General features: G+C 38.8%; 1 protein-coding gene across 1 annotated transcript in view; it reads right to left on the reverse strand.

Annotated features, from left to right (window-relative positions):
- Positions 1 to 6,470: 6,470 nt before the first annotated feature.
- PCDH15 (protocadherin related 15) overlaps positions 6,471 to 13,722 on the reverse strand; it is a 697,494-nt gene continuing 690,242 nt past the window's right edge. The window contains exons 34-36 of the mRNA XM_029919519.1: positions 9,835 to 9,943; positions 8,022 to 8,936; positions 6,471 to 6,532 (exon numbers count right to left, since the gene is read on the reverse strand). Coding sequence (XP_029775379.1) covers positions 8,034 to 8,936; positions 9,835 to 9,943 — 1,012 coding nt within the window. The 3' untranslated portion in view covers positions 6,471 to 6,532; positions 8,022 to 8,033. The remainder of the gene's footprint in view (positions 6,533 to 8,021; positions 8,937 to 9,834; positions 9,944 to 13,722) is intronic.

Below are 13,722 nucleotides of genomic sequence, written 5' to 3' on the forward strand. Positions count from 1 at the left end.
GTGTGTGTGTGTGTATACACACCACCTGTATTTATCTATATACCATATATACCTATATACCATCTACATCTATATATGCCTACCTATATCTATCCTCTATCTGTCATCTATTATCTATTTATCTATCATCATCATCTATCTATCTAATCTTTCTATCATCTAAAAGCTGGGTAAAATTTCATTTTCTCAGAGTTCTATGAATGAGACGTTCATAGATGCTAATAATTTAGGATATCTACAGTGTGAAATAGATCAATAAAATTTCACTGGCATTTAGCCATGAGCATATCAGAAGGCCTATTTATGAAGAATGCAAAGGAAGTTTCCTAATCTTTTATTCTTTACATATAGTACTAGAGAGTGGCAAAATATGTTCAGATTAAATATCTGATTTTCTCTCTTAATTGACATGGATGTTATAGCCATTTTCTAATGGGATAAGTTGTAAATTGTAAATTGTATAGGGTTTGAGAAGTAAGTATTCTTTATAGAAGATGGAAGACAGAAATAGTAAAGGGACACAGCGTCACAGATAGTGACATTTCCAAAGCATCTTTGGTCTATAGACTCATTTATGTAAATGTTGATGTTGAGATTAAGGTGACATGGCCAGATTAGAGAAAAATCAAATCTCTTTCACAACAAATTGAAAAGAAGCATGGCTAACTGGTGATTACTGCATATGAAAAATAAATCTCAGGTGTTTAGACTGAAATGAAGTAGGTTTTACACAAGACTTCACAGTGGCCCCTCATACACCAGTGAGGTCACCAAACTGCCTTCCTGTAGTGCAAGCAGTGCACGGTGCTGTTTGCACAGTGCATCACACACACACACACACACACACACACACACACACACACACTCACAAGTCAGAGGGAACACCTTCCTGTATGTTTCTTTTCTCTTTGAAAACCTATACCTTTCTCAGTACCACTTGCTAATAATTTAGAATATCTGCAGTGCCGAATAGATCAATTAAGTTTACACTGGCATTTAGCCATGAACATATTAGAAGACCTATTTATGAAAAAGAATGTAAAGGAACTTTTCTCATCTTTTATTACATATACTATAGAGCGGCAAAATATATGCAGATTAAATATCTGATTTTATCTCTTAATTGAGGTGGATGTTGTTAGGGCCATTTTGTAATGCGATAAATTGTAAAATGCCATGACCAAAGTTATACAGTGATGGGGCTAAAATTAACTAATTCTATTAGACACAGTATTTTTGGGGGGGACTGGGTCATTCAACTGGTTAAGCATCCAACTCCTGGTTTCGGTTTAGTCATGATTTCATGGTTTGTGGGTTCGAGCCTTTTGTCAGGCTCTGTACTGGCAACATGGAGCCTGCTTGGGATTCTCTCTCTCCTTCTCTCTCTGCCCATTCATGCCCTCCCTCCTTCTCTCTGCCTCTCAAAATAAACACTTTTTAAAAATACAATACTTCTCTCAACAACTGTTATTTATATAAGGTGTGGGGGGGGGCTTGGAAATACAGAGATAAATAAAATTCTGTTCTATGATAAGAATGCCAGAATGGAAATGGACCAAGAATTCCCTAGGTCTTCACGATGGTTGTTTTAGAAAATCCATTCTTGCCAATCCTGATTGAGAGAAAAGGTGACTGGAATTATTATATCATCAGCTGCATTATGAAGTTAAATTTAGCTGTATGTGGACAGGGAAATATGAATTTATTTCTTATAGCCAGAGAGGCAGATCAATGGGTAGATAGATAGATGAAGACACAAGTGTACAAATTATAAATCTCTGAAACATCAGACTTAATCATGTTAAAAGATACAGTGTATTCATGTTGACTATTCTTTTTGATATGTTTACTCCAGTTAGTAGTTCTTTAAATGTAACTGATTATAAGTGAACACCTTTGTGTTTAGTGATTATAATCTTTAAATAGGCAGTATTTTAAGGAACACAGTGTCCATCATTCTGAGAATGTGGGGACATGTGTACATGACTAAAATGAATAAAAAATAATGAGACTCCTTTCTCCAATTTGTTCAAAGATAAGAGTATGCAGGGAAAGCTTTTCATTGTATTCTCAAACTGAAATACTGAACATGTAAATGGGAAAATAGTGTTTTCCCCCACCTGACAGAATAATAAGAAACATTTCTTTCAAATGGAAATTTATTTTAGAGACATTGTGTCATGAGTAACAATGCATTTTAACTGAAAATTTCTAGTTCAGATTCTTCATACAGGAACGTAATATTTGTTAAGGAAAAGCAGGTGTTTGGATAAAGAAATTGCAAAAGCAGTGAATGTGTTGATAATTTCCCAAATCATAGACAAAGGTCAAACCTTCTGTACATGTGCTTAACTTACCATAAATTTAAAGTAGATTGCAAAGAAAAAAAACCAATCTAAAAAGTAAAGATTGTTAAAAAGATCAAGTCCACAAATGCAAAAACAAGAGAGAAAGAAAAGTAGAACAAAGAAATTCACATTATGCTTGAGAAGAAGGAGAAACTATCAGTAAACTTCGAGGTTCTCAGCATTATTTTGAACCTATCCCTCAGCCTATCACTGAGTTATTACAGGCACCAGTGGGCATCTGCCCTGAGAACAGATGATCAGCATATTCTGCCTATTTTACTAATTAGTGGGTGTGGCTTACCTAAGCTCCACTTACTGTATCGAGTACAGAAAGCAAAATAGAACAAGACTAAAAACAAGACTCATTAAATAAGATGAAAGAAAATGTTTTCCCTCCAGCGTCAATATTCCATTTTTTTTCTGGATGTATGATACACAATTGCACTTAATGATGTTTTAATAGTGGCTACCATATAGCACTTGGAAGAAACATTTATCATACACAACAGGTTTTAACATCCCTGTTAACCCTGTGGTCTAAAAACAACGTGGTCTAATAACACAAATGACATAGTGCATGTAAAATACAAGGCAAACTTCTTTTTTTCTGGACTTAAAAGAGTGTTTTTAGTTGTGATTCTATAACAACTCTCAGAGTCTATTATTAATGAAAAGAAGAAAGCTGGGCCAAGAGGTTAGCCTCTGTCATCTGATGGCCATTGAGTCACAAATATTGACCTTCATTCTTGTTTCCCTGTCCTTCATGCCCATGCCACTTTCCCAAGTTGCAGGTTTAGCACAATTCCAGTCCTATAAGTTTGTTCTCATCCTAACCAGCTAGGATCTAGAGATTCTTCTTCCTGACTGAAAGCTGGTACTAAGAACAACAATTGCTATGCATATGGAGGGAAAATTACCACCAATTTCTTTATAAGCATTTACATAGAAACATCCTTTATACCAAGTATTCTTACGTTTAATCTACTTGGACATCTCCCCTGGATTCCACGATTTTAACCCTGAGTCAGTGTTTTCCAGAACAGTGAAAGTCCTATCAAAGTAACTATTCAACCAGTCCAGATTTATGTTCTTGCCACCGTGTATACTTGACCTCAAAATACACCAATCAAATGTTCAGCGTGGTAGCTTTGTGTAAGGACTGTTTGTCTTCATAGTAACTGCATTCACTTCAGGACAGGTAACTTCAGGAGTGTTTTTACTGAAATGATCAACTTGAAATTGCTAAGATGTCCGTCTGCTAAGTAGCTTGTTATATTTGGATATTTCTTTATAAAAATTAAATATTAAAGTGCAATGACATCTCATATTATCAGGACATTAATTTTCGTCCAATTTCAGATTTCTTGAAGCATGCTTAGATCCCAGAAGCAATCTCCCAAAGCATCTGAGAATCACCAGACTTTTGTTTGAATCCACATACTTGATCCCTATCTCAGGCTTTATGGTTTTTCAATAACAAGCAAAACAATCAGAGACAGAAACTTCCTCACCAGGAAATTAGAAATAAACTGGAAGATAAATTTTAGAGGGAGGCTCAGTGACAAAATTAGCTAAATATCACAGCCTGAAAGTGGAGAAAGAGAAAAACCAAATTGGATAAAGCTTTTTGCAGAAAGAACACCATGTTGAGTTGAGATGACCCACCCTCAGACATCAGGAAAATAACCAATTATATTTAGTGATCTCTGATTAAGCAAATAGGAAAATACAACTTGATTACTCTATTTTCTATCCTAAATATGTTAAACTAAAAACAATTGCTTTACTGTTTCAAGGAGTAAGACCTGGAGTTCAAGGTATAGATAATTATTTCTCAAAATGTAATATTCATACAAACCACTTTGGGATCTTGTGAGACTGTGGATGTGTGTTCAGTAGACCTGGGGGTGTGAGGGGGATTCTAAATTTCTAAGTAACATTAGAATGTCATGTTTCTTTCCAGTTAATGCTAGTAGTTTTTCTGGCAAGAATTATAGAAGGCATCGATTTCCAATATTGTCAGAGAAATGAGATGTTCCTGCAATTGATCTCAAGTACGTTTTGAAACCTGAAATTAAAACCTACTACTTATATAAGTTGGCAAATTTATGTTACATACAATTCATTTCACTTTGGAAATAAGGAAACAGCATTATAATCAACTATTCTTAAACTATAAAACCTGTGAGAGCGAAAATAATAAGAGTGCATTATTCAATCCCTTTCAACCATATAATAAGCATGCATGAGAGAAGATTGAAATCTGAACTGGGTCAATACTGTGCAAAATTTGAGGTGAACTATATATCATATGAAGTCCTATTCAGTAAAATTCTGAAGTCTCAAACTATAGTGTCATCCTCTTAACATCTGGAGACCATGTGACACACAAGGCAAGTTTCTGGGTTTTTTTTTTTTTTCTTTTTTGGAAAGGATACTTGGTTTTTGTTTCTGTGGATGGTGAAACACTGTGCTTTGTTTAGTGATAAAAAATCATGACTGTGTTCTTTGGTAAAGGAAAAAAAATGCCCAGGTAATCATTATCTGGTTCTGCATTTTATGCACCTAAATATTACCATTATTATAATATTCTACAAATAAACTAGAGCCAAGAGTAGTGAAATACCATAATATACTTGAAGCTAAGGGTTTATACCTTTTCTAGGCATTTTACATATTACGTGATTTCTTGATCCTGCCAAAGTCCTTTAGACTGAGTTTATAAAACATTCATGTCAAATGGCATTAATGTGAGACTTCTCTGATTTTACTTTGTTTTTCATATTGGAATTGCGGTTCTAGATGTATTATTGCCCATTTGATCCTTTCCCATCTCAGTAAGCTTTTGCTGAGGGTGAAATTTCTGTGGTACTCCAAAGTATTTCACTTCAGATGGCAAAACTCAATTATACTATGTTTGGCATGGATACAGTATTCATAAAGTATGTGCAAAGGGGCTGGAGTTGAGGGGAAACACCAAGGAATACTGCAGATGACATTTACAAAAGAGATCCGACCCCGAGTGTTCCTTAAAAGGACAACAGATACATATGCAAAATTCTGAAAAACTTTATGTTGGACAATAAGGAAAACAGGCTCATGATTTCTAATAATTTACAGAAGATTTCCACATTTGCTATCACTTTGTAATTCTATTATTCTTTAAAAAAACCAGTATGGTATAGACCGCAGCTGCATAAACTCATTACCTGTAAAATCCTCTAATATAACTTTTTTCCCATTTTTTCCCCTATGTACCAAAGAAAGTTCTGTGAAGCTAGACATGAAGAGTCATCTATGCTAATCAATAAAATATAAATGATTACTTAGTAAATTATTTCTTGTTTATTAAAATGAAGAAAAAATTCAAGACCCAACAAAACAGCTAAATGGTACATTTAAGTGAGATGTTATTTAGTGAATTGAAAGTCTGTCCAAAAAGATTTTCTGGGAAGAAGAATTAATTGATACAAATGTAAGTGCAAATTTGTCTCTTTTTAAAGTTGAAAGCATATTGTCCAAAGTTTTTGCTTGTGTGCATGATATAAATCCCATACTTCGTTTTCTCAGTGACCATAAAAAGGGCAGTTTATTAAAAACTGAAGTAAAAATGAAAATAACTCCTTACAAAACCTCGGTCACAGTTTTGTCATTGGTATATGCAAGTTATTCCACGGGCCCATCCAGAGCTCCTCGTCGTCTGAGTGTGTATGGTCACTGTGGACTTCCAGAGGGTCCCTGACGTTCTTACTGTCGGCCTCCTGTTCAACTGTGCTTTTCAGCCTGGGGCCCAGCGGCCTCCCTGCCGAGCTGTCGGTCCCCAAGGGGCAAGGGGCAAAGGTGACCAGAGTGGGCCTTGTGTTCATCTTCTCCGTTGAAAAGGGCCCCTTGGACAATGTGTTCAGGGGGACATTCTCCTCCTGTGTCACTGCCAACTTGTCGAGTTTCTTAAAGTGCCTCCCCAGGCGCACAGGGGAAGCGGCTCTCAAGGTATCTGTGAGGCAAGCCCGGCGGGTTCGCACCACGGAGCCGTTCTGGGCAATATAGATGTTGCCGTTGACATTGCTGTGCGCGCCGCGAGAGGGCGCCCGCCTCCTCTGACGCTCGGGGGCGCTGTCCTCGCCGGTGGAGCTGGCCTCGAATTCCCGGTCCACAACGAGCCTGATCATCTGGCTCCTCGCCCACTGCCGGGAGAAAAGACAAGCAGTCACTGTCATGGGCATCAGAGGGGCAAAGGCTACACGGCTCGTGAAATTCAACACTGACGGAAAGCACTCGAGAGCGTCCCTTCTGCGGGTCAAGTGTGGCTCCCTCAGGGAGCAGACACTGCAGGTGCACTTGTGTTCTTGTAGATCGACTTACTGCTCTATGTATTATTTATATTGAAGGGAGGATCTCTTCCATTGTTCACAGTGGCTACACTCTGCGGGGACGTCACATCAGAAGGTAGCACAGCATCAGTATATCCTGTTCATACTAGTACTTCCTTTCCCCCCATTTTAAAGATGTTTCTAAAACTCACATTATTCTAATTCCTAATTAATCCTCCATTATCAGCCAAACATTTTGTATCCTTGAAGTATCCTAGTGTTCTAGATACTTCATTTAGATATATTTAAATATCTTTCATTTAGTATATATGTTATGTATATTTCATTTAAATATAAGCAAATGTGAAAGAAAATATCTTCCCGTCCTGAATAATGTATGCAATAATGCACAAAACTGTAAACGAATTACTGTAAACTTTCCTCCAGGAAGCAACTGGAACACAATGGACATTTCTACAAGTTTACATTTCTTTGACCACTCCAAGTCAGAAACCACAAGGAATGGTTAACCTATTCTAGCTTATTCTCAAAATAATTCGATCTTCTCAGAATATGTGAACTACCAATGTGTTGCAGTAAGTAAGCTTTTCTGAATTTCAGAAAAACTTTTGTAAAAATTCAAGTTAATTTAACTTAATTCATTTTCCCCTAAATCTTCTTGAACCCCTACCCACACTGAAAAAGAAATAGTATAAACTCCATTTTTAAAATTTAGCTTCTAGTATTTCAAAGTGTCAGCTACAAACCTGTTTGAACATGTTTGGCATTCTATTTATATAATTTTTGAGAGAAAGAGATAGAGCGAGAGAGCACATGCAAGGGGGGCAGGCCAGAGAGAATCCCAAGCAGACCCCTTGCTGTCAGCACAGAGCCTGATGTGGGGCTCTGTCCCGAACCCCGAGATCATGACCTGAGCCAAAATTAAGAGTCAGAAACTTAGCTGACGGAGCCACCCAGGCGCCCCTGAGCTGTTTTTCATAATAGATTTTGCCCCTCGAAATGTATACACAGGTAAGAGCAGACTTCTAGAGACGTCCCTGCCACGGGTTGTGTCCCAAACCCCGCACGGATTCACGCATGTGACGCTGCCGGCCCGGGCACCCTGGAGAGAGGTGCACCCCACTAGGAAACGCTGGACACCGAGTCACTTGTCCACCATGCGGAAGAAAGTGGAGTCAGTGCGCCCTGCACCCTCTCCTGCACCCCTGCGTGTGGGCAGCAGGTGCTCCCCTTGGCGGGTGGGCGTGCAGCCTCGGGTCACACGGAGGGGCAGCCCCGTCCTCCCTGCAGCACAGCACACAGAAGGCACAGCACGCAGAGCAAGGGCACCGCACGCTCCCACCTGTCCCTGCTCTCAGAGGGCCGTGTCGTAGCGCTTGGGGCCTCCTGGACGCTTGTCGCGGCGTGCACTCTTGCTGCGGTCCCCCTCCGGCACCTGGAAGCCCCAGGGCCCCCCGGACAAGCTCTCGCTGCTGCTGCTGCTGCTGCCGCTGCTGCTGCCACTACTGCCCGGCTCCGACTCCTCCCCGCTGGCCGAGCCCTCCTCCCTGGACGCGGCCTCTGCGCTGCCCTCCTTGGCGCCCTCTGGCCCCACTGGCGGGTCCGCAGAGGCCGGCAGGCTTTCCTCCTCGGCCGCCCCCTCCTCCTCCTCCTCCTCCTCCTCCTCCTCTTCCTCCTCCTCCCTGGGCGCCTCCGCTCGCTCTTCCGGAGGCTTCTCTTTTCTACCCTTGACCTCCTTGACCTCTTCAACAACTGGCCTTCTTCTGGCCAGAAAGATGTTCTTCCGGGCCTTCTCCTCTTCGGACTCCGTGGACTCCGACTCCTCGGATTCGGATTCGGGAGTAGAGCTCTCCTCCTCTTCCTCCGAGGGCGTCCCGGACTCAGACTCCTCCTCCGTGGTCTCTGACTCGCTGAACTCAGATTCCTCCTGGCTGTACTCCGTGTAGTCGCTGGAGGATTCTTCCTCGGACTCCACCGTGCTCTCCGTGGCTTCCTCTTGGTCCAGGGTGAGTTTCAGGTAATCCTTGTCCGCCTCCTCGAGGCGCCTCTGCCACTCTTCCCCCTCGAGGTCCAGGGCGCCCCTCCTCTCTGCCAGGCCTCTCACCTTCTTGAAAATCATTGGGAATATCCTGGCCCTCTTCCACATCGTGTAGGGAGGCTCAGCCGGTGGCGGCTCCTCGATGGTGACCGCCACTTCTTCCTCCTCACTAGGCTCCCTAACTTCAACTTTAGGTTTTTTAATTTTCTTGGGCTTTTCCTGAAAATCATGAAAACGCAATTGAAGTGTCAGCGGGGCGTTGCTTACCAGGTGACCTTGTCCTGCACCAGTTAGGCAGGGATGAATCTGCGGGTTGTAACTAGTCAGAGACCCAGCACACGGTTCTCCACTGCATCCAAGCAGAGTTATCACTAAAACGTAATTTATTTTGGCTTGTACTTTATAATGCCAAAATCTAATGCTTTCACATTGGTTTATCTTATTCGGAGTTTATTTTGCATCTTAGATCAAAAGAGAAAGAAGTAATCATCATCTCTTGGGTCTCCCATCCCTACACTTTGTGTTTCCTTAAACAAAATTTTAAATAATCAGGAAATTATGATAGTTTAGCTGACTGGTTTATGTGAAATTTGGCTGTTTCCTTAATTTTGAGCCAGGTAAACTACAGTGACATTTGTTTTTGTTTTTATTGTGGATAAATGTTCCAAGTAAATATTTTAGACAAGTATATAAATGACTCCTGTTAATTAAAACATAAGGGACAGAATCCCAGTAAGAACACTGGTGGCAGTATTTTCCTGCTGTTTGATAACTATACCATGTTCATGGTTTTAGGTGTGCTACACAACATGGGAGCCAAAGTGACCACTGTTTGCAAAAGATTTTTCATGTATTTGATTATAATGTTATCTCTATGGAGCCATATTCAGGATTCTAGAAAATATAAACTTCACTGTGGCTTTATTCCAGGCATTTAACATTTTATAGAAGGAAATAAGTTAAACATACATGCCAGTTAATTTCCTTCTATAAACAATGTGATGAAATGGTTCATGTCATGCAATTTCTATGGAGAACATGTACTAAGTGAAGAGGAGCTCTGATTTTTGAAATATGTTGTAGTCTGCCAGTCCAATAGAGTTAAACATCACATTACCTCTTCCTCCTCATATTCTTCCTCAGCTTCACCAACCACCTCACCATACTCCTCTGGTCCAGCAGGCGGTAACAGACGGCGACGGCTTCCATATTGAGGCATCTCATACCTGTAACAGAAACTTACAACTTTCAACACGTTTCTGTGTAGTCCATGTAACCTTCACTGATCTGCTTTCTTTTTGTCTTCGTCACTCAGTCAACAGACATCTATTATAGCACCTATCACGCTTCTTGTCAACTATTTACAAAACCATAAAATAAGAACTACAACCTGATGGTCAATGGTTTCTGCCATGATGGTACCCTGGAATAACAGCAAAAAGAGTCAGGTTATTTCAGATTCACGTCTGGGGAGAGGCCAGTGTGAGGAGAACAGCATATTGTTCCTTAAGGAGTTGAAAGATTTAGAAGGTTCTTTGTAAAACTAATAGCTTGTTCACAACAAAATGTCTCTGTAGTTACCCTGAAGTCCTGCTCAGTCAGACATGATCTAGAATGGTGATTGCATTCTCCTTCTGTGTTTTTAGAATGCAGTTAACGTGTGTGTAGGGTGGCTTGAAATGATTATCAGTGGGTTCTAAAGTATGGTTTCTTCCTAATTTCTCCTAGGCAAGTCCTGAGGCTGACTGGTTAGATAAAATATTATACGTACCCTATAAAATAAATGGTGAATTCAGGAATTGAGCAAATATGTTTGACTTCTATTTCTCATATAAATAAGTTTGAATCATTTTACTGCCTCATTAGAGCTATGGTCAATATCAGTATAGAACAACAAACCAGAACTGAATATTAAGAAAAAAAGATAAAACCTGATTGAAAGTAAAAGTAGCTACATAATTCATTTTCAAGGATGAAACAGATGAAATCACATTTGCAACACAAATGCTAGCAATATTTAATAATTACTTATTATTCATAACAAAATATTGATACTGGATAATAAAAATCTAAAGTAGTACCCATGCTCATAACTGTAATAATCTTGTCCGAATTCCTGGCCAGGATCAATTCCAGACTCCATGGATAACTCCTATTGTTCAAAAAGAGAAATTGCATTTGTAAATAAATTCTTATCACATTTAAGACCAAATGAGTTTAGATTTCCAGACATAGAATCCCATGACTCTCAGAACACTCCTGCCAAAAAACTTTAATTACAAATGTTAGTTAAATATATTCACATTTTTCTTTCTGGTTCCAACTATTTGACATGAAATAAAGTGATGTCATTAGAATGGAGGGGGTAAAAAAGGACATTTTTTCCAATGGTGAATCTATTAAAGATTACAGAGGAGCATATCATTTGTTCTTGGGTAAATTTACAAACTTCCAGTGGAAAATGTTCACTCTATTTTAACTTGTATTATTGACAGAATTTAGCCTTGAGGACAATTAGAAAGTTATCTTCAGCATTGTTTCATTTCCTGAAAACAGCTTCATTGCACCTGGAGCACTTGTACTCGTTACATTTATTTTTATGAAAGGATCTGATGATGATAATTTATACATTAATTAAACACACCAGTAATGTGTGAGACCATGCAGGGATGTTTACATTTTAAAAACTATTGCTAATTCTATGGGGTGCCTGGGTGGCTCAGTCAGTTTAGTATCCGACCCTTGATTTCAGCTCAAGTCATGATCTCATGTTTCATGAGATCAAGCCGCAAGTTCAGCTCTGTGCTGATAGAAAGGGGCCTGCTTGGGCTTCTCTTTTATTCTCTCTCTGCCCTTCCCCCACTTACTCTCTCTCAAAATAAATAAAAATAACTTACAAAAAACAACAGCATGCTTCAGTTTGCCCACCAGAATGGCTAAAGCAAACTAACAAAAAGAGCAGCAGTACAATGTTTTGGCAGTAATATGGGGCAATGGGATGTCTCCCACACTTCTGGAGAGATTATAAATGCACAAAATCCTTCGGAAAATGTTTGGCAGTAATACTGACATCCAATATATAATATGACCTCTGACAAAAATTCAGTATAGCTCAGTTTATAAGCTGAACATAAATGAGAATAATTATGCACCAAAATACATCATTTGTAAAGTCAAAAACTAAAACCAAAGCAAAAGTCCATGAGATACACACTCTACCTCACACAGTAACAGATAAATCTCTAAAACAGAATGATGGGCAAAAGAAGTCAGGTACAAATGAAACACATGATTCTATATAATCCTATTGATATAAGCTTTAAAACAGACAAATGGATATGTGTGTTAGACATGAAAAAATTTCCATCAGTGATAAGAGTACCTTGTGTAAACGTCACTGGCTACAATATGGCCCCTGTGCTCTACAAGCCTCCATTTAGAAAGAAGAATGTTACATTAAGTGAAGCAAACCAGACACAGAAAGACAAGCACTGGATGGTATCAGTCATACACAGAGTACAAAAATATATAAAAAGAAATAAAAAGGCACACTTCTAGAAATGGAGATTAGCAAAGTGGTTGTCAGGGGTTGGGGATGGGGGAAGTGGGGAGAAGGTGGTAAAAGGGTACAAATTTTAATTATGAGAACAGACTGAGTATTGAACGCATAGCCTGGTGACCTCAGTGGATAACTGTGTAACTGAAATTTGGTTAAAAAAAAGATAGTAGTTCTCACCAAATAGCAAATTGCAGCAATGTATAGTTTAAATTACTTAGAATTTTATAAAATATACTTAAAGCTGAAATTATATATACACACATATGTTATATATAATCTATATATCTATGTATACATATACATATATAAACTATATATACTCTACATATCTTTTATAGATAAATTATATATATACTAGATACATTTTTTCAAATATGGAAGTCAAACTTTCACTTTTTGCAGATAACATGAAACTCTACATGGAAAACCTGACAGACTCCACCAGAAGCCTACTAGAATTGATCCATGAATTCAGCAAAGTCACAAGGTGCAAAATCAACATACAGAAATCAGTTGCATTTTTATACACCAATAATGAAGCAACAGAAAGAGAAATCAAGAAACTGATCCCATTCACAATTGCACCAAAACCCATAAAATGCCTAGGGATAAACCTAGCCAAAGATGTAAAAAGATCTGTATGATGAAAACTATAGAAAACTTATGAAGGAAATTGAAGAAGCCAAAAAGAAATGGAAAACATTCCATGCTCATGGATCAGAAGCATAATAGTGTTAAAAAGCAATGTACACATTCAATGCAATCCCAATCAAAATGGCACCAGCATTCTTCTCAAAGCTAGAACAAACAATCCTACAATTTGTATGGAACCACAAAAGACCCCAAATAGCCAAAGAAATACTGAAGAAGAAAACCAAAATGGGAGGCATTGCAATCCAAGAATTTAGCCTCTACTACAAAGCTATAATTATCAAGACAGTAGGGTATTAGCACAAAAACAGACACATAGGCCAATGGAATAGAATAGAGAACCCAGAATCAGACACACAAATGTCTGGCCAATTAATCTTTGACAAAGCAGGAAAGAGTATCCAATGGAAAAAAGACAGCCTCTTTAGCAGGTGGTGCTGGGAGAACTGGACAGCAACATGAGAAAGAATGAAACTAGACCACTTTCTTACATCATACACAGAAATAAACTCAAAATGGATGAAGGACCTGGATTTGAGACAAAAGACCATCAAAACCTTAGAGTAGAAAGCAGGAAACAACTTCCTTGACCTCAAACCACAGCGATTTCTTACTTGACACATCCCCAAAGGCAAGGAAATCAAGAGCAAAAATGAACTATTGGGACCTCATCAAGATAAAAAACTTCTGCATGGCCAAGAAAACAATCAACAAATTTAATAGGCAACAGATAGAATGGGAAAAGATAATTGCAAATGACATATCAGATAAAGGGCTAGTATCCAAAATCTATAA

This window comes from Suricata suricatta, chromosome 2 (genome assembly GCF_006229205.1).
Source record: "Suricata suricatta isolate VVHF042 chromosome 2, meerkat_22Aug2017_6uvM2_HiC, whole genome shotgun sequence".
Lineage (NCBI taxonomy): Eukaryota > Metazoa > Chordata > Mammalia > Carnivora > Herpestidae > Suricata > Suricata suricatta.